We start from the raw sequence: 25,098 nt of genomic DNA on the forward strand, positions 1-25,098 counted from the left end.
CTTAACTTCTCTGAGCCTCAGTTACCTCATCTGTAAAATGGGGATTAAGACCGTGAGCCCCACGTGGGATAACGTGATCACCTTGTATCCCCTCCAAGTGCTTAGAACAGTGCTTTGCACATAGCAAGTGCTTAACAAATGCCATTATTATTATTATTATTATTTTAAAAAATGTTGATGTGCAGGAGTGTTGATAGGCATCTCCCTCACCCTCTCTCCACCCCTTCAACAAAGAACTGCCCGGTCACTGGAATCACCTAGACCAACAACAGGGATAGGAAGCAGGAAATACTCTCAGTTGATGAGGCCTGGAGTAGCCATGGCAATGGATTCCTGAGAAGTACCCAGTTTTAATTCAACTCTATTGTAGAACTGGGTATTCATTCATTCATTCATTCAATCATATTTATTGAGCGCTTACTGTGTGCACAGCACTGTACTAAGCGCTTGGGAAGTACAAGTTGGCAACATATAGAGACGGTCCCTACCCAACAGTGGGCTCACAGTCTAGAAAGGAGAGACAGACAACAAAACAAAACATATTAACAAAATAAAATAAATAGAATAAATAAATAAATAGAATATAAATATTCAGGACTCAAACACCCAGATTAGGGGCAGTTGTGCCTAAAATCCAAATTTCCCAGGAGAAATTTCATTGGAAATATATATCACTTGTCAAGAATTTTAATTATGAATGAAAAAAAAACCAGTAAATCAAAGAAAAAAAAAAAATCCAAGTTAGTACTGAGTTTAAAATACAGTTACTTACTAATTGATTGGTCCTCTTTTTCAGTCTGCGTGCCCCAATTTTTAAATGCTTTTCCTTCGTCAAATTCTTTCAAAGCTTTCATAATTGGTGTATCTAAAGTCTCCTTTTCTTTCTCTGCCATTAAAGTTGTGCGGTCACCTTCACATGAGAAATCCTTTTCCGGAGGAGAATGGTACCTTCAATGTTATTTGTGAAGCATGTGACAAAACTAAAATCATTACTATGACAATAACACAGTGGGGGTCAATCAACAATTACATTCGAACAGAACTTATTTTACAATCTGTTGACATTGATAAGATTCAACTCAAATCTGAAAGGTATAAATGTTAAAACTGCCATAGAACCAACATTAATATACATGTGGGGGGGAGAGACAGAAAACACTGAAGCACAACTGACATTCCCTTTCACATCTTGGACATGCAAGGATAGTTGCTTACGGTGTTCATGTTCTGCCCTGTAGACGGCCTGTCTTGGTTTACAAAGCTGGCCTCTTGGGAACCTGATTTTCACAATGCCTCCACCCTCCTTTCTCCCGAATGCTGCTCACCAGGGCAGTCCAATCTGCTGCAACGGTCTCTTCCAACAGTTCGCTGCTCTCAAGCTGATGGAGACTGTGCTTCATTAAGTGTATGAAATCATCACCAACAATATTGAGTGTCTGTGCTTGCAGACACTCCCCCTGCTTCAGTTCCCCGGAATTCCACTATGACCCATTCTCTTCACGTCTTGCCCAGTGAATGTGGAAACTGCCTCAGTGCTGGTGAGCTGCAAGCATCCTAAGACCTTGTTTTGGTATTTTAGTATTCTTGTTTTTCCATTTGATGTTGGATATGGTTCTTGGGTGTCATGGGTGAAATCACTCAAGAAGATGGATGCATTCAGCTCCCTACCATCACCAAGCTCCCAAAGTTGTGCTGACCTTTTTTAATTCTTTTCTACTGCTTTGTGTATCTATGTAAATGGAAGGCTGCACTGCTTATGTAGCAGAATCTGGTGACTTCACTGAGTTCCATTTCGCTCATGAAAATTCTTGGTTGCAGACTGGTTCAAAATTATGGTTTTCTTCAGGCTTATTGTTAGTCCAAATGATTTATCGTCATGCACAAGTCTTCTTGTGTATGCACTTCAAGAATACAGCAGTCAGCATACAGTAGTTCCTGAAGCATTGCCTTAAAGATTTTTGGATGATGTTCATAACTTTTCAAACAGGAAGAATTTCCTGGTGGATTCTTACTCCCTCATGTCATCTTCAGACATGCTACAGAATATAGGGACTAGGATTGGACCTATCATTGATTCCTGCTATGCTCAAAATACGACAAAGAAAGGGTCAGACCCTGAATCGACCAACTGTCCACACTACACTTCTTGTGGGCAGGGATCACTTCTACCTGCTCTACTGTACGGTACTTCCCCAAGTGCTTAGGTCAGTGCTCTGCACACAGTTAGTGCTCAATAAATACCACTGATTGACTGACCAATCGTGGAGTAGACAAGAGACCTCTTTTCGAAAGACACCTTAGAAAGAGGGGAAAAAAGGAAACAGGGGGCTGAATAATAATGAGAAGACCAAAAGTGGTCCTGCCAGTTGTCCTCCAGCCTCCATCCTGCTGCATTTCTTAATTTTTTCCCCCATGGCAGCAGCAACAATCCATGCCCCTCTTTTCTTCCCTCCTTTCAGAACGCTCTGCACACATTGGCACTCAGTGTTGATGGTGATGATTTTGAGAGCATAATGAAGTGCAATCTCCATCACTTGGACAGCAGTGGACTGTTGAAAGATCACTGCAGCAGACGGGGCTGCCCTGGTGGGCAGCATTCGGAAGAAAGGAGGGGTTGCCCTTCACATGTGGAGGCATCAAGAAAACTAGGCTCCCTAGAGGGCAGCTTTAAAAACCGAGACAGGCTGTATATAAGGCAAAACATAAGCAAAATATGGACCTACTCTTGTCTATCCTTCCCTTCCTCCTTTGTTTCCCCTTCCACTTAGGCAGGAGGGAAACAGACTTTCAGAGATGCTCCCTTGAGTGATGGCGATAACAACAGATACTTCCCTCCTATTCCTTAGGTTCCTCAGGTTTCTAGACTGTGAGCCCACTTCTAGACAGCGAGCCCACTGTTGGGTAGGGACTACCTCTATATGTTGCCAACTTGTACTTCCCAAGTGCTTAGTACAGTGCTCTGCACACAGTAAGTGCTCAATAAATACGATTGATTGATTGATTGATTTCCCTTCCTTCCCACTCTGTAGACAGTGGGTTTGAGGCAGGTAGGAGGAGGTCCAACAAAGAGGACTCCTGTTGTATTCCTGGTGGAGTCTTACTCCCAGATACCACTTCTCCCACAGAAACATATTTACAAAATTGTTCGTGCACATTTGTGACCACATAAAATTTGGTATAGTTTACATACACATAAAGAAATATATTAAAAAATAGAAATAAATGCATAAAGTTGACTTGTTTCCTAAAGACTTTGATTAAAGTATTTACAAAATATTTGTAGAATAATTCACCAAAAAGTCAGCATCCCCAGCAGATTTACATTTTTGAGTAAACAACCACCATGAAAAACTCCTGGAACTGAATTCTCCAGATGCCAAAGTTTACGCCCATGTAGTGAGTTAAGAACTCTGGGATGGGTATTAATTACTCCAGACTAGTAGAAGACCACTTCATAGACTCCTGCGAGCACTGTGCATTCACTGATGCAATGCTCTAAACCATCCCAAAGTGAGTCCAAAAAATTAATACTCCTCCCAGACTAGCTACTAGATTAAATTTTGACTTGGGGAGAATTGGGCTATATAAAAAACAATTTCAGTATTAGCGCTACAGCTTTCTTGAATTCATTGGAGAAAACAGGATATAGACTGCAAATTATAAACGATTTATTGTTGCTATAGCACCTATTATAGTTATTTTAAATCTCATTAAAATTAAGGTATACTACATCCAAGATTTACTCAAATTTCAATTTATATTAAACCCAATTTTCTTCTCCTTTCATTAAAAAAAAATTAACAACACTAGAAGACGGTAAGTGTTGATTTACAGAGAATGCTGTTTCCACTGAATCAATCAATGGTATTTATTGAGCAATTGCTGTGTGCAGAACATTTTATGTCCCCCTTTAGACGGTTGTCTCTCCCCTTTGACTGTGAGCTCGTTGTGGGCAGGGAATGTGTCTATTGCTACACAGTACTCTCCCAAGCTCTTAGTAAAATGATTTGCACACAGTAAATGCTTAATAAATACAGTTGACTGAATAAATATACTAGATTAAAATTTTACAAATAGAATATCAGAGTTAATACAACACTGATTATTTTAATCCAAAAAAAATATCAAATTGAACCAGTCTGTAGGCATACTAATACTATCCAATTTTTCATGAGGCATAGAACTGTTTCAAAGTAGCTTTTCATACCATGTATAGTGAAGAATAAATCCTGTTCTCCTTGCAGAAGCCTAAATTTTAAGCAGATGATCTACTAGATGTACTGTAACTTCATTATTACAGTCCTCTCAGACAAAAACAGAAATCTCATTTCAATAACGTTAGGTAATTATCCCATTTAAACAGCATTTAGCATCTTCAATTTTATATCACCTGACCTTTTAAAATTTAGTGGTACTACCAAATTTTTGCCAAACATAATTTTATTTGATCTTTTAATTACCGCTGAAATCTAACAAAAATGCTAACAGACAAGACCAATCAATAGCCTATAATCAAAATACTTTTATCAAGATGATCAATGGTATCATCCACTTGCTTGACAAAAATGAAATATATTAACTTACTTGAAATTTGATGTTCTCAAATGACCTCTGGTATTTCGGAGTTTGGACATACTTTCGTGTTCGACTTGCTTGATTTGGACTTCAAGTTTTGAAATTGTTCTAATTCAAAAGTAATAATATATTAAAAGTACATCTCCAATGGACACTCATTCCTTGAATTAACTGATCTCAAAAATGTACCCATAGATAAGGGAATAGGGAGTATTTCAATACATCTGGTCATCCACTGATCTTTTCCCTTACTATTAAACTGAAAATGAGAAACTGTGAGTAAAAGAGGAAGAAGAATACAAAATCAAATAAAGTTATTAATTTCTTAAAAGAACCCTTCAAAAGGCTCAATTTTGGGTGAAATGTATCATTAGTAAAGTTTCTGAGAATGCTGAATCTATTTAAAAATATTATTTCAGAATTTTACATTTTAAATAGTACTTCAATGCCTGGGCATCCTAAGACTAAATGCCTTAGACTCAGAGAAAAACAAAAAAAATTATTTAAAAAAAAATTATAGATTCTCAAAACCTCTACTACACAAAATTTTGATAAGAACAAACTGATCTCTGGTTTCATTTAGCCTCACTGGAGGGAGTGAGAGGAGACTTAATAGCAATGTATTATGAATGACAGTGAAAAACGTTTTTCCAGTGAGGAGAGGCAACAGGCGATGGACTTAATTTGCAACAGAAAATATTTAGATCTGCTATCGGGAGACCCTCCTGATCAGTAAAATGGGTAGATAGCTAACCCTCTGGAACAGTCTGACTGCAGTGCTAATTGGAAGTAGGAAGGTGGATTCAGTGATCTCCCAGTGATTCTTTCAGGACTAGCATTTTCTGACACCAGGATCGGGATACCTTGGGAGTGGGAGTGAATCCCCAGCACTTGCTGGTGAGCAGAGGATGGGCAGACTCCACCATCTCAAAGTTTAGAACACTGGCATGGCTGTGGTGATTTCTCCCTGGGGTCTGTTTATCTGGAATCTTCAAGTACCCAGAGACTATATCCCCCCCAACCCCCATCACCAAGTAATTTGTATAAATTTTAACTGGCTTTCACTGTTGATGGAATTACATTCCTCATCTTCTACTCATCTGCCCTCCCCAACTTAAATCATGAATGCTTTGTGGGCCAGGGACTGACTCTGAATATATTTTGTACAATTACTCCCAGCCTTTTGTAGAGTGTTTTGCATACTGCAAACATGCATAATAATTTTGTTAGTAATAATAACAACAAACTGCATCCATACTGATGGGAACCCTAATCCTAACCTGTTAATATGGTACATTTCATTAACATCTGTCTACATGTTTTGTTTTGTTGTTTATCTCCCCTTTCACGACTGTGAGCCCGCTGTTGGGTAGTGACCATTTCTATATGTTGCTGACTTGTACTTCCCAAGTGCTTAGTACAGTGCTCTGCACACAGTAAGCGCTCAATAAATATGATTGAATGAATGAATCATTATGGGCTAAGGGGCATGGTTCAGTCTATTGTAGAATTTTTTAGTTTTTTTTTTTAACATAGGTGTTCTGTGAGTGTTTGTCTCCTTTTGGATTCATATGTGCGCTAAACTTAAACTTAGGTTCCTGGAGCTAGTACCTATCTACCTGTTCTGACTGTATCTTTAAATCTACCAATAGGGTGGATGAAGATTCAGGTGTTCTAACTCAGTTACACAGCTTCAAAACTGAATTCCAGGGTCGATCAAACACTCCCTTCTTTAGGGCAAAACCCGTGTTTCTTTGGCAGAAGTGGAAGAACAGAGAAACTAAGGGATAAGTAAGGGGGCAAGTTATCACAAATTTTGGATTATGGGTCCTAATTAATGAGGCTTAACTGTAACTGGAAAGAGAAGAAAAATACTGCTGTAATTAGTCCCATTAACATATAAGTAAAACCAAAGCCATCTTTGATAAACTTGAAAAATCTCAGGGCAACATTCTGCACAAACATTTAATATATGACTATACAACTGTGGTACGGTTCCGCTGAGTAAAACAGGATAAGAAGTTAGTTTTGTATTTTACCTTTTCAAATCAGAAATTTGAGTATGTGCGTCAAACAATTTATTCTCAGTTGCACTGAGAGTATCCTATAAAAAACAAGAAGTCAGGTTACCATGGAGGAACAAAATGGTAAACATTACAATACTAATTTAAAATACTACAGCACATAAACTGAGGGAACTTCAATTTACCCAAGTAAAGCACAGATTTGCACAATTATTGTGTTAATTTAGGTCAATCAGAAAGTTAAATTAGATCATTTAGGCTCCCCCAAATTATTACTCTGCCTGAATTATGAAATTGGCTGTATGTTTGGCTCCAAATTCACATCATTTTACAACCCTCAGCTTTGCTTTGGTTGGTTTGAAACAATTTAACTTGGAAATAAGTACATTAAACATAACCTTGAATAAACCTAGGAGCCTGGACTTTCCTTTATATTACCCCCATAAAGCATACTAAAATCTGTACTTCAAACTTGAATTAGCAAATCTGAGGTGAGATTATAAACCCATGAAATGACTGGTATACTTTATACGTATACATTTTTTTTTCAAAATTACTTCAGATTTTTATACAAAATGTAAAGGGATAGCTACCTTCACTCTTTCATGTTCTCTTCCAAGGGATTCGTATTCTCCAAGGAGCTTAAAAAAATTACACTGTACCATAAATGTGATTATAAAACACTGGGGAAAATGCATTTTAAACTTCTCTTTAAAACTGATATATAAAATTCAAATTCATTTATGACAAATAGATCAGTTAGCACAACTTTTCCTCTTCACATTAAACTTCACATACTAATTTTTGCAAAATGTATTCATTATAAGTGATAGAATAAGTTAATAGGATAAGTAATCCTTAGTAACCTAAGAATCTGAAATTAACCAAACTTTAGGGTAAATTTCTTGATGGATTTTCTGGGAGATAGTAGAAAGAACATGAACATGGGAAGCAGTGTGACCTACTATAAAGAGCATGGGCCTGAGAGTCTGCTGTGAGACCTTGGGAAAGTTGCTTGACTTCTCTTTGCCTCAATTTCCTTATCTGGAAAATGGGGGTTCGATACCTGTTCTCTCTCCCTCCTGGACTGTGAACCCCATGTGGGACACAGACTGGATCCAACCTGATTATCTTGTATCTATGTAGTAATGCTTAACATAGTAAGTACTTAACAATTATAAGGATTATTATTGTAATTATATATTTAATTCTTATTTATCATTTTATTCTAAATTGTTTTATTCACCAAATTGTATCTACTTTCACCTCCATTAGATTGCAAACTCCCTGAGGGCAGAGATCATGTCTTTTATTTCTTTTATATGCTCCTCAAGTGCCCAATACAGTGTTTTGCGGTAGTATTAATGTACTAGTTGAGCTCCCACTGAGGTGCAATGCATTGGTAGTGTTGGGAAAAGCGCAACGGAAGAGACTCATTCCTTGCTTACAAGGAGTTTACACTCTAAGAGGGGAGCCATGCATACCAATATTTACAAAGAAAGTAATCAGAATAGTCAATGATATTTATTGAGTACTTACTATGCGCAGAGCACTATACTAAGCTGTTGCGAGAATACGATACAACGGAGTTGGCAAACACATTCCCTGCCCACAGTGAACTAGGATACTTGAATGTACAAATAAAATATATTTATACATGAGGGTTGGGGATGGGAATAAATACATACATGAGTGCTAGAGGCAGCTGCTGGGTTGATAAAACTTGTGTTGGGAATTAACTGGGACAGGCTTGGTAGAGGTGGTGGGATTTTGTGAGGGCTTTGACCAACTGTGGTCTGCTGGATTTGGGAAAGGAGAGAGTGGCATTCAGCTAGTGTTCAATAAATAGCTGACACTAATACTGATAAATACGGGCTAGTCACCTTTTCAAATTTTAGGAACAAACGAGCCAGACAACACCAAAAAATTTTTAAGCTCTCCACACAAGACTAACATTCTCCATAATAATGCAAATATTCTTGTTTTTATTTTACTTTAGTAGATGATCAATAAAAGATGGTAAAACTACCAAGAGTTTAAAATGAAAAATTATTTGCAAGACCCATGGCTCAACAGGACGACTGTCTTGGAATCTAGCTTTACATTGGAGAGGAACTATTAGAGCAGAATTAGAATCCACAAATTTAAGGCAAAAGGCTATGCTTTAGAGAAATCAAATTCAATTCAGCAGACAGGGTTATCAAAAAAGTGAATTTCAGATAAACGTAAATAGCTTTAAATAATATACCCTGCTGTAAAAGTGAATGTTTGAATAATTGCCAATTAATTATAGAAAGAGCAAGATAAGAGAGCCTTCAATCTGTCTCGACTAAACCTTAAAATCTGAACAAAACCAAGAATAAATTAAAATGGGATTATCATCGATCTCAAGGAAAAGGTAGAAAGAGTGGAGAAACCACAAAGGACGACTAAAACTGTTCTAAATCTGGTTCATAACATTTTACCTTACCAGACACCCAGATGGTGATTTAAGATAGCCCCCAGTTAATTGCTGGAGACAGAAAGCAACTGAGTAGGCGAGGGTGACACCATAGTCTTTCAATCTCTGTCTCCCTGCTGTTTGCAAGATGATAAAACCCAGCTGTCTGGGTTGGTACAATGTAAATGCAGCTATAGAGAAGTTATATTCACTAAAATGAAATGTGAAAAAGTAATAATAAAGGCACATGAATTTGAAAGAGTTCTGTTATCAAAATACAGTACTTCTAAACCCTTAGGCAAAAGTGTGTCAAGAATTCCTTGTTTTTTCACTTACATTTTGAAATACTCTGTTTTCCTGCTTTATCCTAGCATCTTTATCATCTGCTAGTTTGTATGCCTTTTCAAAAGCTTCTTCTAGGTCCTTCAGCCTAGATTTTAGTCGGCTGATGCTGTTATCCTTTTCCTTATTACTTATTCGCATTTCTTCTACTCGTTCCTGCAAAACTTTGGAGGCACTACTGACTGCATTAAAGCGTTCTCTCCAATCAGCCTACATAAAAACCAATAATTGTAAATTATTTTGCATGTCAAATTTTTTATCACAAACTGTAATTAAATAAATCACGAGCATTAAGAATATTAAGAAAAAGTTAATCACTGTGGACACACAAATGAGAAAAACAAGCTAAAGTGGTATACAGGGGTAAAAGCCAAGAACGGGTTACTTGATTAAATCATCCTTGCTCTTTCTCTCTCTCTCTCTCTCTCTCTCTCTCTCTCGTTTCTTCCACTTCAAAGATAATCTATATGTTGGGTCAAATGAGATGGTCAGATTCTTTTTTTAAGCTACTGAATCAATCAAATTTATTGAGTACTCGCTGAATGGAGAGCACTGTACTAAGTGCTTGGGAGAGTACAATATAACAGAGTTGGTAGACATGTTCCCTGCCCACAACAAGCTTACAGTCTAGAGGAAAAACAGTCATGGCAGTTGAGAAAAATCCTCTATAGGAGTGGCTGCAATCTGCCACCTTTTCACATTATCTTCAGTACAAACTGATGGATTTTCCATTTAGAGTTTTCTACTAATTTTTTTTCAAATGGAATTTTATGTTACATCCCTAGTGAAACAGAATGTGAAGGAGAAACCCTAAAGAAGAGAACAAAAATTGGGTGAGGAGTTTAACCAAAACCTTAGTACAAAGTCAGAGATGTAGACGGAGGGTAAAGGAGAGTCAGCAAGGAATGAATTGGGGAGTTTCGTAAGATACTTGAAAAATTACTTGAAGAGTTTATTTCTGAGTGGGAAGTGACCACTATATATTGAAATTGCAACTCAAATGAGTTCTCTAGAGGTTAAAACATGGAGTATTTGCAAAAAAAATAACTACATTTGGACCTCATTATGAGGTAGCTCACTATCATCACGGCACCAGGTTTAGGGCTGAATTCTTAAGGACTCAATTTTTTTTTTAAGCCGCCATGGAGTCTGGGGGGTGTTGAACCTAAGAACAACTCTAAAGGGAATCCTAAATAGGAAGGAGGTTTCCAGCTTTCAGGACTGGACTCACCCGGATCCAGCCCAGAATCTACAAAAGGAAGAAGCAAGGAGTTGCTACCTTCAGTTCCTGGGATACTGGTAGTGGAGAGGGGAGGGAGTTAAAAGTCCCGTGAAAAGTATCTTCTTCGCTCCCACTGGCTGGGGATTTTTTGGATGTCGGGTCTTTTGGGGCTTAGGACCCTATTTACACCACAATTCACTTGCAAAACAGTTGTGTGTTTTGGGGGGCCACCAGCCCCAAGTTACAAAATTAATTTTTGTTCCATTTGACAGAGGAGTTTTCCCTGCAAACTACATTATTTGTAAAGGGTGCTTACCGCTTCCATTTCCAGCAAATTGTTCTTATTTTCAAGGGTTCTCACATAAGTATTAGCTTCATTCAAAGCACTCTCTAATTGGTCACATCTAGAATCACAGGTGAAAACAAACATGAACATGAATCAAAAGAACCTGAAATTAGCAGAAATAAAATATTTTCCTTTGACAAAACTGATCAGTTGGAAATTGTTTGCCGAGTCTTGGCCAGTAAGATACCACCTATTCATCATCATCGTCAACATCATCAATGGTATTTATTGAGCACTATCCCAGAGCACTATACTAAATCCTTGGGAGAGTACAATATGACAGAGTTGGCAGACATTTTTCCTACCCTCAATGAGTACGATACCATTCAATGGTACCTTAGTAGCCCAGGAGGAGTCTTCCATTAGGAACGACAGATAAACCTCTATCCTGAAACTTCAAGACGGAGGCCTTGCATGGAGATCATGCTTCTTCTGCCTTAAGTGGTGCCATTTATTCTCTTGCCCTGCCAGTGCAAACACAAGGCAGACAGAGGTGTAGCCCATTGTGAAGCGCATACGCGGTCTTCGCCTGCATAACCAGAATTAGAATCCATTTCCTTTGATTTCCAGATGGTACTCTTTCCATTGGACCAATAGCAAAGCTTCCTAAAATACTGAATGAAAAGTTGGACTGTGTTCAACGTAGTTATTTTTTATCTATTCCAGCACTTAGTACAAATGCTTGGCACATATGGCCTAACAAATACCGCAATTATTATTTTTATTATTGTCATTATTAACGAATCCCTAGTGGAAAGAGCACAAGACAGAGAGTAAGCAGACCCAGGTCTTGCCTGGTGTGTGACATTGGGTAAGTCACAACTTCTCTGTGCCTCAATCAATCAATCATATTTATTGAGCGCTTGTGTGCAGAGCACTGTACTAAGTGCTTGGGAAGTACAAGTTGGCAATACACAGAGACGGTCCCTACCCAACAGTGGGCTCACAGTCTAGAAGGGGGAGACAGAGAACCAAACAAAACATATTAACAAAATAAAATAAATAGAAGAGATATCTAAAATGGGGATAAAATACATTTTCTACCTCCCTCTATGACTGCAAGCCCCATGTGATTCAAGGACCGTGCAAAATCTGATCATCCTACATCTACCCACCATTACACACAGTGCTTGGCACAGAGTCAGTGCTTAATAAACGCCATCATTATTTATATAAAGTGTGGCTAGTTCTGCCAAAATGCAATGATTTCACTGTTTCAGATAGAATTTGACAGCAGAATTAAGGAACACTCTTCTGGCAATGCACCCCTTCTATCTGAATAGCACCTCTACATCGAACAAAAACTCCTTACCATCATCCCCTCCTATTTTACCTCATCTAATTCCTACTATAATGTAGTCCATACATTTCACTCTTACAATGCCAACTTACTCACTGTACTTCGATCTCGTCTATCTCACTGCCAACACCTTGCCCAGGTCGTCCCTCTAGTCTGGAACTCCCTCCCTCTTCAGAACCGACAGTCCACGGCTCTTCCCACTTTCAAAGCCTTATTAGAAATCACATCTCTTCCAAAACACCTTCCCCATTAAGCCCTCTTTTCCCTTACTCCCTCTCCCTTTTGTGTCACCTAGGCACCTAAACAACCCCACAGCACTTACGCACATATCTGTAATTTATTTTAATGTCTATCTCCCCCTCTAGAGTTTAAGCTCCATGTGGGCAGCCAACATGTCTACCAACTATGCTATATTGTACTCTCCCCAGCACTTAGTATGGTGATCTGCACAAAGCAAGTACTCAATAAATATGATTGACTGATAGATCTATCTTTACACTCTTTTGCTTCCTCCCACCTATAATTTATTTATATGTCTGTATCTTCTTCCCCACCCCCAGACCCATATTGTGAGATCCCTGAGGACAGAGATCATGTCCACTAATTTTACTGTACTCTCTCATGCCCTCAGTACAATAATCCGCACACAATAACTGCTCAACACAAACCTTTAATTGTTTGAGAGGTGCTTTATATGAAATTATCTGATTTTAAATGGGTTGTCCTTTCTGTGTATGTATGGGTGCATATGGACTGGATACACTTTTAGCCTAAAGAGGGTGATCCCCTCTTTTGACTTATTTTCTTGAAAAAAATATTTGAAACTGAGATGCTAATTCAGATGTGCCCAGGGCCCACTCCCAGTTCCTCGTCCCATCTTCTGACAGCTCTCTACTTTGGCATTCAACCACTGAATTAGTTAAAAGGTGAAAAGGTTTGGTGGGCCAGGCTTTAAATGACAGAATTTAAGTGCTTATTTTGTGTCAAGCACCATTCGAACTGAGGGCTGGGGTAAATAGCAGTGTGGCTCAGTGGAAAGAGTCCAGACTTGGGAGTCAGAGGTCACGGGTTCAAATCCTGGCTCAGCCACTTGTCAGCTGTGTGACTTTGGGCAAATCACTTAACTTCTCTGTGCCTCATTTACCTCATATGTAAAATGGGGATTAAGACTGTGAACCCCACATGAGACAACCTGATCACCTTGTATCCTCCCCAGCGCTTAGAACAGTGCTTTGCACATAGTAAGCATTTAACAAATGCCATCATTATTATTATTACTATACAAGCTAATCAGGTTGGATGTAGTTCCTGTGGCACATGGGGCTCACAATCTAAGCAGGAGGGAGAACAGGTAGTGAATCCCCATTTTCCAGAGGAGGAAACTGAAGTCCAGAGAATCAATCCTGGCATTAATATGAATAATCAGAATTCTTTCGTTTCATAGATCAATATAGGAAGAAAAATATGAGCACAAACCTATGGGAGGTTAAATTTTACTGTGCTAAAACATGATCATAGTCATCTTCAAGCATTTTGAAGTGCATTATGATGTGCACAGAATGGCCAGAGGCAATTAGAAAAATGTAATTAATACTATAGTTCGCCCCATTCTTACTCTCAAGATGCTGACAAACTAAGGGAAGGAGAAAAACAGAAAAATATAAGGCAACCCCCTGCCCCTCAAAGTCTTATAATAGAGCATTTCAACATTAGATATAATGTTGAAATGGTCTCAAAGAAACAAAACAAATGGTCTAAAACAAAACAAAAAAAAAATCACTTCGGGGCCAAGTTCATTCATTCATTCATTCATTCAGTTGTATTTATTGAGCGCTTACTGTGTGCAGGGCACTGTACTAAGCGCTTGGGAAGTACAATTTGGCAACATATAGAGATGGTCCCTACCCAACAGAGGGCTCACAGTCTAGAAGATTATTACCCAGGTCCTCTGATTCCCAGGTGCCGTGCTCTTTCCACTAAGCCACCGTAGTTCTCTTACTCCCAAGATCCGCTCCCTGAGGGAAGGTTAACTGAAGCACGTACCAGACCTTTTAAGCAAGTCACCTGGAATGCAGCCAATTAGAGGGAAAGACTGGAAAAGGACATGGCAGGCCAGGTAGTTAGGGAAGGAATGCCTCGGCCATTTTGGGGGCAGATAGTTTGAGCTGCAACCCTGGAAATACACAGGTTAAGATACACTCCCGGTTAAGATATTCAGAAGTTTTAGGATCCTGAAGTCAGAACTCCAGAGAAGCAAGGTTTCTATGAGAAAAAATTGGGAAGATCGGCAGCAGAACTATCCTGGCAACCGGAAATCTTAAGGGAAGGGCTCAGAGAGAAGGAGCCTGGAACCTGGGACATTGGCAATCCTAATACAGAAATCCTCTCTGAGGGATTCCCCATCATATCTTCAGCATGGAAGACTTGGGAAGAGAGAGTGGGAAGGAAATGACAATTCCCCATCCCAATCCCTAAGACATGTGCCGCTTTCTCTTCTTCCTCCATCTCCCCATTGTTCAGCTAGCCAATATCTCTTACACACACACACACACACCAAAAAAAAAATTTCTTCCCACATGGAAGCACATAGGGATCCATGACTCTTTGTTTCCAATGCATGGAGTGAAGCTGAACCAGCTATGCGTTTGGGTTTTTTTTTTTGTCTTCTTTTAATGGTATTTGTTAGCACTTACTATATGTCAGGCACTGTAATAAGCATGAGGGTAGATATAAGCTAATCAGGTTGGACACAGTCCATGTCCCACATGGGGCTCACAGTCTTAATCCTAGACTCTTCTAGACTGTGAGCCCACTGTTGGGTAGGGACTGTCTCTATATGTTGCCAACTTGTACTTCCCAAGCGCTTAGTACAGTGCTCTGCACACAGTAAGTGCTCAGTAAATATGATTGATTGACTGATTAATCCTCACTTTACAGATGAGATAAGTGAGGTCCATAGAAGTGAAGTGACTTGCCCAAGGTCACATGGCAGGCAAGTAAAAGAGCCAGGATTAGAACCTAGGTCTTTCTGTCAGGCCCATGCTCTCTCCAAGAGGCCATGCTGCTTCTTGCTTCACCTTCTGGAGTTAGCTAAATAGGTGGCCTCAGACATCTGGGTACTTCTTTGTAGTACCCGATAACTAGGGTGAAATGCCTAGTTAAAAGCATGGGGTAGTTTTTTCCTTCTCCCGCTTCTCAATCCTGAAAATGCAACAGATTCAGGAGCACGGTGCCCTAGTAGAAATGCCCTACCATTTCTAGCAATTTCTAGCAATGCCCTAGCACGGTGCCGGGTTCAAATCCCAGCTCTGCCACTTGTCAGCTGTGTGACTTTGGGCAGGTCACTTAACTTCTCTGTCCCTCAGTTACCTCATCTGGAAAATGGGGATTAAGACTGTGAGCCCCACGTGGGACAACCTGATCACCTTGTAAACTCCCCAGTGCTTGGAACAGTGCTTTGCACATAGTAAGCGCTTAATAAATGCCATCATTATTATTACAGAAAGATTGTCAAAGGACCCGGATTTTAATCTTGGCTCCACCACTTGCTTGTTGCGTGATCTTAGGCAAATCACTTAGCTTCTCTATACCTTAGCTTCCTCATCTGTAAAATCAATCAATCAGTGGTATTTATTGAGCACTTACTTTGTACAGAGCACTATGTTAAGCGTTTGGGAGAATACAATGTAATAAATCGGTAGACATGTTCCCGGCCCACAGTGTGTTTACAGTCTAGTGGGGTAGTCTACAGTCGAAAATGAGGATTAGATTCCTACTCTCCTTCCTACTCAGACTACGAAGCTCCTTGTAGAACAGGGAATGGTGTCCAACCTGATCAACCTGTATCTACTCCAGTGCTTAAAACAGTGCTTGACACAAAGGAAGCACTTAAGTACCACAATTATTAATTTTCAGACTCTCTTCCTCTAGGAGACCAGGACAACCAGTGATGGGGGAAATAGCACGTTACATCGGGCAGTTTTAATCTTTTCCTCATTTGCTGCAAGCTCTCGCCCTTGTAAATACATATTTCTGGTCTTTTTCTAATACAGCCAGATATTAATCTCGCATGCTACCAGAAACATTCACTTCTGACTTTCTGTTTTCTCAAAATAAAAATCTGGCTATGTGGTTATAAAATTGAGCTAAATAACTGACCAAAATTCAGCTATTAAACAGGATGAAATGCCTAGTTAAATGCATCGGTGTAACATTGAAAGCACAGATTTTCCAACTACACTTCATTTTAGGGAAAATATGTAAAATGATTATAAATTGTCAGACGTCTGATAAAATACATTTGAAGTGACTAAGTGAGTTTTCTGTTTGTTTTACTTGAATGTGATTAAGAGAACTGCCAGAGTGTAATAATAGCAGCCACCTACCAGAACAAATGTATAATATGGTTCAGATGCCAAAATTAAAGTTCCCATCACACTTACAAAATAACATTTCTGACTTTTCAGCTCTTAATTCTAAGGAAAGTGGATTACATAATTCCTACAAATCTTAAAAAATATATCCAAGCTCTTGCTTTATTTAAAGAGATAGGAAATAAGTTGAGAAACTATGTGATGTTTTAAATTCTGATATATCATTTTATACTAACTAAAGTCTCTCAAGATTGGCTTGGATAACCATCTAGAGTTCAGAAAAAAATTATACTATTTGCACTTAAAACAGTGCTTGGCACATAGTAAGCACTTAGCAAATACCATAATTATAATTATTAAGTAAACTTCTGAAAACATTATTTCCTGGGAAGTTCTTAAAATAACCAACCATTCTATGTGTAAAAAAAAAAAAAAAAATCAAATACTCTTTGGGTTATATGGCGTTTTTCTCCAAAATGGTTTTGAATCTTTAGAGGTATATTAATTTGAAATTGTATATAAAACTTCTCACTCATTTTCTACCAACCTACATGTTCACTTTTCTTTCTTAAATTCCACATACTGCGTGGGGTATGTCCAAACCTTTAAAAATACTTCCATTAGGGGAAATACTCTTTTTGAATGTTTTCTTTTCTCTGAGTTAACATGTTCGTATTTCCTATCATTCTACGAATTGCACTTAAGGGGAAGGTACACAATTTCAAGATGGAAAAACCATGTCATTACAAATAGTAATTCGGAACACTCCACCTGTCTATAAGATTCTGGTTGGTTTTCTTCAAATCTTCAGACGCAGATGCCACATTATTTGCCTCCAGTTGTTGTTTCAAGTTATGTATCTCTGCATCGTAATAAGCCCGTAGATCAGCTATGTGTCGTTCATGTTTTTTCCTCAGGTTCTGCCTAATCCTGTGCATAAAAAAAAACAAAAAAACACTGAGTGAAAAAAAGCTCTCTTCAATTCTCTCTAACCTGTTCCAGAAATAAAAAAAATTCACCATTGAGACAATACCGTGTATCTATTTTTCTCATTTATGAGCAATGGTTGATGCACTAGTGGTTCTCAATCGATGAGGCACAGCACTCTGTGAACTGGCTAGCACTTCTGGATGATGTCACCTTGGTTTTATTGCATTCTGTAAGCCCAAGGAAGGACCTTTTCCAGCCTGAGGCAGATGAGCAGCTTATAGGTACCCACTCTTCCACTTACCATGGATTCCACCTGGATCTCAGAACTAAAAAGGATAGTAAGCAGTGCCCTAGCAGGCCTACTGATAAACTGTCAGCTTCAATGCACAAATATTTTCAAAATATTAAAAAGAAAATTCTAAGTCACGCTTGATCTTGATAAGTGTAAAATTCAATACCTTAGGTCTTTTTTTTAAAAAAAAAAAGATCTCTAAAACTCATACCCTCAAATCCCTTACTTTCCTTTCTGTGAAACTGAGTTAATCAAATATAATAAATAATACACTGGATACTGTATTTAAAAAAAAAACCATACTTAGATAACATCACTGGGTCGTCAAAGGAGGCCACAGAAACACTGCCTTCTGGTAAGCTGTTGTCTGCACTTGGAAATGGTGATTGAATGGCTGATGACGGAGTTAACATTAGGGTATTTTCTTCATCTTCGGGGTTGATTAGGAGGTCATTACCGGCAAGAGTATATGCTAAGGGAAAAGTAGGGCTGGTATTCCTTTCATTTTGGAATGCATGATTTTTCCAAGAATCCATGCGTGAAGCTTGAATACTAGAAGGATATTTTGGGGAACCACCCAGCTGAGAGGAAGTGATATTACTTGCTTGGGAAAACGTATCACTCTCAGAGTGACTAGACATACTGGGTTCTAACACAGAGTCTGGAGAAAATGAGATTCTGTCATCGAGAGTACTTAAAAGGCTTTGGGATGGAATCCCTGGATTCTGTTGACTTGGCTTCATGTGTAGCGTTGGATCCAGTGTTAAAACCTAGAAAGAAAGAAATATTAGGTAGCTGTGACTTCTACCATTCCATTTTTAGGGGAGAAATAATCTTTACTTCTGAGGCACCTCTTTTAGCAGAGAGGTTACATTCCACCGTGGTACATTTTCTTACTACCATTCTCTTCTGAACACTAGTAGAAGGGTTATAAGATAAAGGGAGGGAGGGGAGAGAATTGGAAGGCATTGTTACAGTATCAATGGTGGGAACTGAGAAACAGCAATCATGGTGTGTGTTGGGGCAGGGGGACCTGTTGGGGGGAGAAGGAAAGGTGGCCCAAGGAAGAGCTTTGTTTCTCTCCTACTCCTTTCTGAAGTTCCTCATGCTCTGAGCTCTGAATGTGCACTGGAATTGCTGATAACCAAACCACATCCTCGCTGAATTATTACCGAAGCCTCTCAGACATCAGTAGGCTGGAATCAGTATACAGATAATTTTACCTCTGGAGGATGACTTAAATGAGAAGCAGAAGAGAGATTCCATTCAGGGAGCTGCTTGTTTTCCTTTTGCTTTTTATGATAAATTTCTTTCAGTGATGGCAGCTTCACTTCAATTCCAGAACTAGACTACGAGATACAAAATGTAAATGGTACTATTACCTAATGCCAAAAAGTGTTTAATGGCAATTAAATCAAAATGGAATAATCAAACTGTTTGGCAGTAGATTGACGAAGATGGTGCAACACTCCACCATTAACTAGGGTAATGCTTCTAATAAAGAAAATTATGAATGGCTCTTGTTCAAGTAAAATAAGCAAAACTTTTAAATGGAAAACAACTGTGGGACACCTATGGGTTAATACGTTCCTCATAGTGCTCATCTTCAAGGTGGATTAGCATCTCCAGCAAAGTCTCCCCAGAAATGTATGGGGACATCAAGATAGTTATGATATTTATTAAACACTTACTATATGCCAGGCACTGTACTAAGCACTGAGGTGGATACAAGCAAATCGGGTGGTACACAGTGCCTGTTCCCCAATTTACAAGTAAAGTAACTGAGACACAGAGAAATTAAGCGACTTTCTCCAAGGTCACATAACAGACAAGAGGCAGAGCCAGGATTAAAACCCAGGTCCTTCTGACTTCAAGGCCTGAGCTTAATCCACTAGGCCTCGCTACTTCTCAAAAGACCCACTGAATTCACTACCTTATTTGCTTCTCCTTCAAAACAAGACATAAACAATGAGGGAAGGAAAAAAAAAGATTCTGCAGGGAGTAACCAAAGAATAGTATTGATGGACAACTATTTCTGAGATTTAAACAGCCTTTAATTTCATCACTAAAGAACTCATTTTCTTCTCAAATCCCCTCATCCACCCCAATTTCTCATCACAGTAGACAATGCAACCATCGTCCCGTCATCTTTCTAAAGTTAAACCCTACCAGTTCCTCTTTCAAAATATTTCCAGAATTGGCCTTTTCTTCTCCATCCAAATGCCACCATACCAATTCATGCATTTCTTACAATAATCCATTCAGTGATTCAGTATGGCTTTATGTGCCCATTTGTATTCCAATCATACTTTAAAATGAAACAATAAAGTCAAGTTGACAAAATGGAAAAAAATAATTAATCAATGAGTCACATAATAGTGGGTTTTAGGAAATCAAAAATTTCACTTGCTAAATTAACTAGTATTAAATTTACACAACTACTTACTAACTACAAAAAAAATCAACTACAGGGAATATTTCTCTTTAATTTAAAAACATACCTGATTTGGGAAGACATTTGAGGGGAAAATACTTGAAAGTGTATTTTCCGAAGTCTCTGGCAATGAATGATACAGTTCTTTCTCTTCTAGCTTCCAGTAAGTCAAACCTAATTAGTAAAAAAAGAGAAAGAAAATAAGGGGAAAGAGTGGTGAAGGTACTGAAAAAGAGAAAAGAGAAGTGAGAAGAGGGCAAAAAAGGGGGAAAAAATCAGATTAACCTGTATCTACCCCAGTGCTTAAACCAGTGCTTGGCACATAGTAAATCAATCAATCAATCGTATTTATTGAGCGCTTACTGTGCGCAGAGCACTGTACTAAGCGCTTGGGAAGTACAAGTTGGCAACATATACAGTCCCTACCCAGCAGTGGGCTCACAGTCTAGAAAGGGGAGACAGAGAACAAAACCAAACATACTAACAAAATAAAATAAATAGAATAGATATGTACAAGTAAAATAAATAGAGTAATAAATACCTACAAACATATATACATATATACAGGTGCTGTGGGGAAGGGAAGGAGGTAAGGTGGGGGGGATAGAGGGGGGAGAGGAAGGAGGGGGCTTAGTCTGGGAAGGCTTCCTGGAGGAGGTAAACTCTCAGTAGGGCCTTGAAGGGAGGAAGAGAGCTAGCTTGGCGGATGTGGGGAGGGAGGGCATTTCAGGCCCGGGTGGGACGTGGGCCGGGGGTCGATGGTGGGACAGGCGAGAACGAGGTACAGTGAGGAGATTAGCGGCAGAGGAGTGGAGGGTGCGGGCTGGGCTGGAGAAGGAGAGAAGGGAGGTGAGGTAGGAGGGGGCGAGGGGATGGACAGCCTCGAAGCTGAGAATGAGGAGTTTCTGCCTGATGCGCAGATTGATTGGTAGCCACTGGAGATTTTTGAGGAGGGGAGTAACATGCCCAGAGCGTTTCTGGACAAAGACAATCCAGACAGCGGCGAGAAGTATAGATTGAAGTGGTGAGAGACAAGAGGATGGGAGATCGGAGAGGAGGCTGATACAGTAGTCCAGACAGGATAGGATAAGAGCTTGAACGAGCAGGGTAGCGGCTTAAATAGAGAGGAAAGGGCGGATCTTGGCAATGTTGCGGAGCTGAGACCGGCAGGTTTAGGTGACGGCTTGGATGTGAGGGGTGAACGAGAGAGCGGAGTCGAGGATGACACCAAGGTTGCGGGCTTGTGAGACGGGAAAGATGGTAGTGCCGTCAACAGTGATGGGAAAGTCAGGGAGAGGACAGGGTTTGGGAGGGAAGACAAGGAGTTCAGTCTTGGACATGTTGAGTTTTAGGTGGCGGGCAGACATCCAGATGGAGATGTCCTGAAGGCAGGAGGAGATGCAAGCCTGGAGGGAGGGGGAGAGAGCAGGGGCAGAGATGTAGATTTGGGTGTCATCAGTGTAGAGATGATAGTTGAAGCCGTGGGAGCGAATGAGGTCAACAAGGGAGTGAGTGTAGATCGAGAACAGAATTAACTGAACCCCAGGACTTGGTCCTTATTTACTATCCATGAGGCCCACCCATCCCAACTTCTCTTCAGGAAAAGACTTGCTCAGTTTCTGTCACCCACCGCCCCCTTGGCCTTTAACAATCCTCTTTCTTCATGGGGGACTGGAAAGGGCCCTCCTGCCCAGGCTGCTCTTTATCAGTTCTTGAGAAGCCAGCAGCAGCCACAGCACAACCAACTGAGGGCAGTTTGATTAGGCCCAGCTGTCCAATCATGCTGCCTCAGGCAGGGAGCCTAGGAAAAGGAGAGGGAAGGAGAAAGACTAAAAAAAGATTAAAAAGATTAGATAGTAGGAAAGAAATCCACTAGGAAAGAAAAACCTTTCGATGTGGAAGTATCTGTTTTGTAAGTTCCCTGCTAGCTCTTTCCAAGGATAAGGAAAAGAGGGCGAAACTTCTTGAAGGTGAGGATCATGTCTATTAGCTACTGTGCAGTGCTTAGAACAGTGCTTTGCACATAGTAAGCGCTTAACAAATACCAACATTATTATAGCACAGTGCTGTGCACAGAGTAATCACTCCCTAAGTAATAGAGAGTGACTGATAGAAAACATCAGAAAGTAGAATCAGAGCTAGGAGGGCTCTGGGGAAGACAGAACAATAATAATAATAATAATGATGGTATTTGTTAAGTGTTTACTACATGCCAAGCACTGTTCTAAGCACTGGGATAGATACAAGGTAATCAGGTTGTCCCACATGCTCACAGCCTTAATCCTCATTTTACAGATGAGGTAAGTGAGGCACAGAGAAGTTAAGTGGCTTGCTCAAGGTCACACAGCAGACAAGTGTCTGCTGACTCCCATGTCCTCTGACTCCCAAGCCCGTGCTCTTTCCACTAAGCCAAGCTGCTTCTCAAAACCACATGGAGCAAGAGGAATAGGCAATTGGTCCTGGAGAGCACTGAGAAGAAAAGAAGAGGTTAATGGGGGCTCTGGGAAGAAAGGAGAAGAACCTAAGAAAAAAAATTGGGACTGTGTGCATTGGAATGGAGTGTCCACCCAAGCACTCTCCCATGTCCTCTTTCACTGAAGTCCCCTACATAATCCTCCTTCTTGCCTTGGCTCTGGTCAAGCCTGTGAAACCTCTAAGTGGGGGCAGAGGGAAAAAGAAAAAGACAACCTGTGCGCTGACATATGTCCGTATGTGTGTGCTGGAACACAACAGAAATGGTCTCTGCACAAAGTTAGTTTAAAATCTAAAGCTACAACCAGAGCAGATAGGTCTGGGTCAGACAAAGAAATACAGGAAACAGCTCGATTGTTGTTTGGTTTGGGAGGTATAATTGGGCATGAATTCGGACTGCATCATCTATGGTAATAGAAATTCATTACTTCGGGTTTCAGAGCATTCAAAATTCCCTGCCAATGGGCTTCCAGTTTTCTTTGTGTTCACTCATTAATTTGAATGCAGAGGTAGGAGACAGAACTTTCTGTAAATTCCCTGAGGTCAGGGATCATGTCTTAACTCAAATGTAAGTTCTTAATATAGTGCTCTGCACACAGCACACACACAATAAATGCTGCTAATTGAATCACTGACTTTTTAAAATGGGAGGGAACACAGTCCAGTGGACAGAGCACAGAACTAGAAATTAGGAAAGCCAAGTTCTAGCCCCGGCTCTGTGGCTAGCCTGCTGGGTGACCCTGGGCAAACCATTTAACCTCTCTGTGCCTCAGTGTCCTCATTTGTAAAGTGGGGATAAGATACCTGCTCTACCCAACTCTGAAATTATGAGTCCCATGTGGACCAGGGACTGTATCTGATCCAATCAATATTCAAAACAGATTACAGTTTTTCAGAATGGATTTTCAGGAGCCTTATTCCTCAAGAGCCCACCCATTTCAATACTTGCCTAGGTATCTAGCACCAGGCTAATCTGCCTGGCCTGTTTCAAATGGGTAAGAGGGAAAAGGAGGACAGGAAAAGATGAGAGGAGAGAAGCAGGAAAAGGAGGGTGAGAAAGAGGGAGGAACAAAGAGAAGGAGAGGGGAAAGGGAGAAAGAGAGAAAGAAGAAAGAACAATAAGTGAGAAAATAAAGGGGAAACAAGGTTTTACCTTGTTCTGGGGGTCAAAATAGTAAACTAAAGTATCATTATCTGTGATGATTTGCCATAAAAATCCCTCCCTTTAGTTTCTAGCATTTTAAGAGTTCTTTTAAGATGTACTGTCCATTTTCTTTGTACTCAGTGTTAATTTTTTTTGTATTCACGACCAACTGTGCCTAAGTCTTGAGTTATTTATGATGCTTTAATAGTAATAATAACAAATTATGGCATTTGTTAAGCGCTTACTGTGTGTAAAGCACTTTTCTAAGTGCTGGGGGGGATACAAAGTGATCAGGTTGTCCCACGTGGGGCTCACAGTCTTAATCCTCATTTTACAGATGAGGTAACTGAGGCACAGAGAAGTTAAGTGACTTGCCCAAAGTCACACAGCTGACAAGTGGTGGAGCCAGGATTAGAACCCATGACCTCAGACTCCCAAGCCCGGGCTCTTTCCACTGAGCCACACTGTTTCTCAATGATGGTATTTGTTAAGCGCTATGTGTGAAGCACTGTTCTAAGTGCTGGAGGGGATACAAGGTGTGATTAGGTTGTCCCACTGGGGCTCACAGTCTTAATCCCCATTTTACAGATGAAGTAACTACAGACAAGTGGCAGAGTCAGGATTAAAACCCATGACCTCTGTCTCCCAAGCCCGGGCTCTTTCCACTGAGCCATGCCGCTTCTCACAATAATTATGGCATTTGTTAAGTGCTTACTATGGGCCAAGCACTGCTATAAGCGCTGGGGTAGATACAAGGGAATCAGGTTGTCCCACGTGGGACCAATGGCTTCCAAAACCTACTGCTTTATACTAAAGTGGGATCCCATTTACAGAACACGTCAATCTGACTTTAGTATAATACTGAGAGCTCACCTCCTCCAGGAGGCCTTCCCAGACTGAGCCCCTTCCTTCCTCTCCCCCTCGTCCCCCTCTCCATCCCCATCTTACCTCCTTCCCTTCCCCACAGCACCTGTATATATGTATATATGTTTGTACATATTTATTACTCTATTTATTTTACTTGTACATATCTATTTTATTTTGTTAGTATGTTTGGTTTTGTTCTCTGTCTCCCCCTTTTAGACTGTGAGCCCACTGTTGGGTAGGGACTGTCTCTATATGTTGCCAGCTTGTACTTCCCAAGCACTTAGTACAGTACTCTGCACACAGTAAGCGCTCAATAAATATGATCGATGATGATGAT

General features: G+C 40.0%; 1 protein-coding gene across 8 annotated transcripts in view; it reads right to left on the minus strand.

Annotated features, from left to right (window-relative positions):
- The window catches only part of MPHOSPH9 (M-phase phosphoprotein 9), a 62,953-nt gene that overhangs the window by 13,119 nt on the left and 24,736 nt on the right, over window positions 1–25,098 (minus strand). For 5 of the 8 annotated variants that reach the window (XM_038763180.1, XM_038763179.1, XM_038763176.1 and 2 more), the window contains 11 exons: window positions 20,346–20,452; window positions 19,068–19,193; window positions 18,148–18,614; window positions 17,394–17,552; window positions 10,920–11,007; window positions 9,376–9,591; window positions 8,288–8,398; window positions 7,193–7,240; window positions 6,615–6,679; window positions 4,585–4,683; window positions 773–948 (listed from right to left, as the gene is read on the minus strand). In XM_038763180.1, coding sequence (XP_038619108.1) covers window positions 773–948; window positions 4,585–4,683; window positions 6,615–6,679; window positions 7,193–7,240; window positions 8,288–8,398; window positions 9,376–9,591; window positions 10,920–11,007; window positions 17,394–17,552; window positions 18,148–18,614; window positions 19,068–19,193; window positions 20,346–20,452 — 1,662 coding nt within the window. The remainder of the gene's footprint in view (window positions 1–772; window positions 949–4,584; window positions 4,684–6,614; window positions 6,680–7,192; window positions 7,241–8,287; window positions 8,399–9,375; window positions 9,592–10,919; window positions 11,008–17,393; window positions 17,553–18,147; window positions 18,615–19,067; window positions 19,194–20,345; window positions 20,453–25,098) is intronic. The other 3 variants (XM_038763184.1, XM_038763182.1, XM_038763181.1) reach the window with 1 other exon arrangement.

This window comes from Tachyglossus aculeatus, chromosome 21 (assembly GCF_015852505.1).
Source record: "Tachyglossus aculeatus isolate mTacAcu1 chromosome 21, mTacAcu1.pri, whole genome shotgun sequence".
Classification (NCBI taxonomy): domain Eukaryota; kingdom Metazoa; phylum Chordata; class Mammalia; order Monotremata; family Tachyglossidae; genus Tachyglossus; species Tachyglossus aculeatus.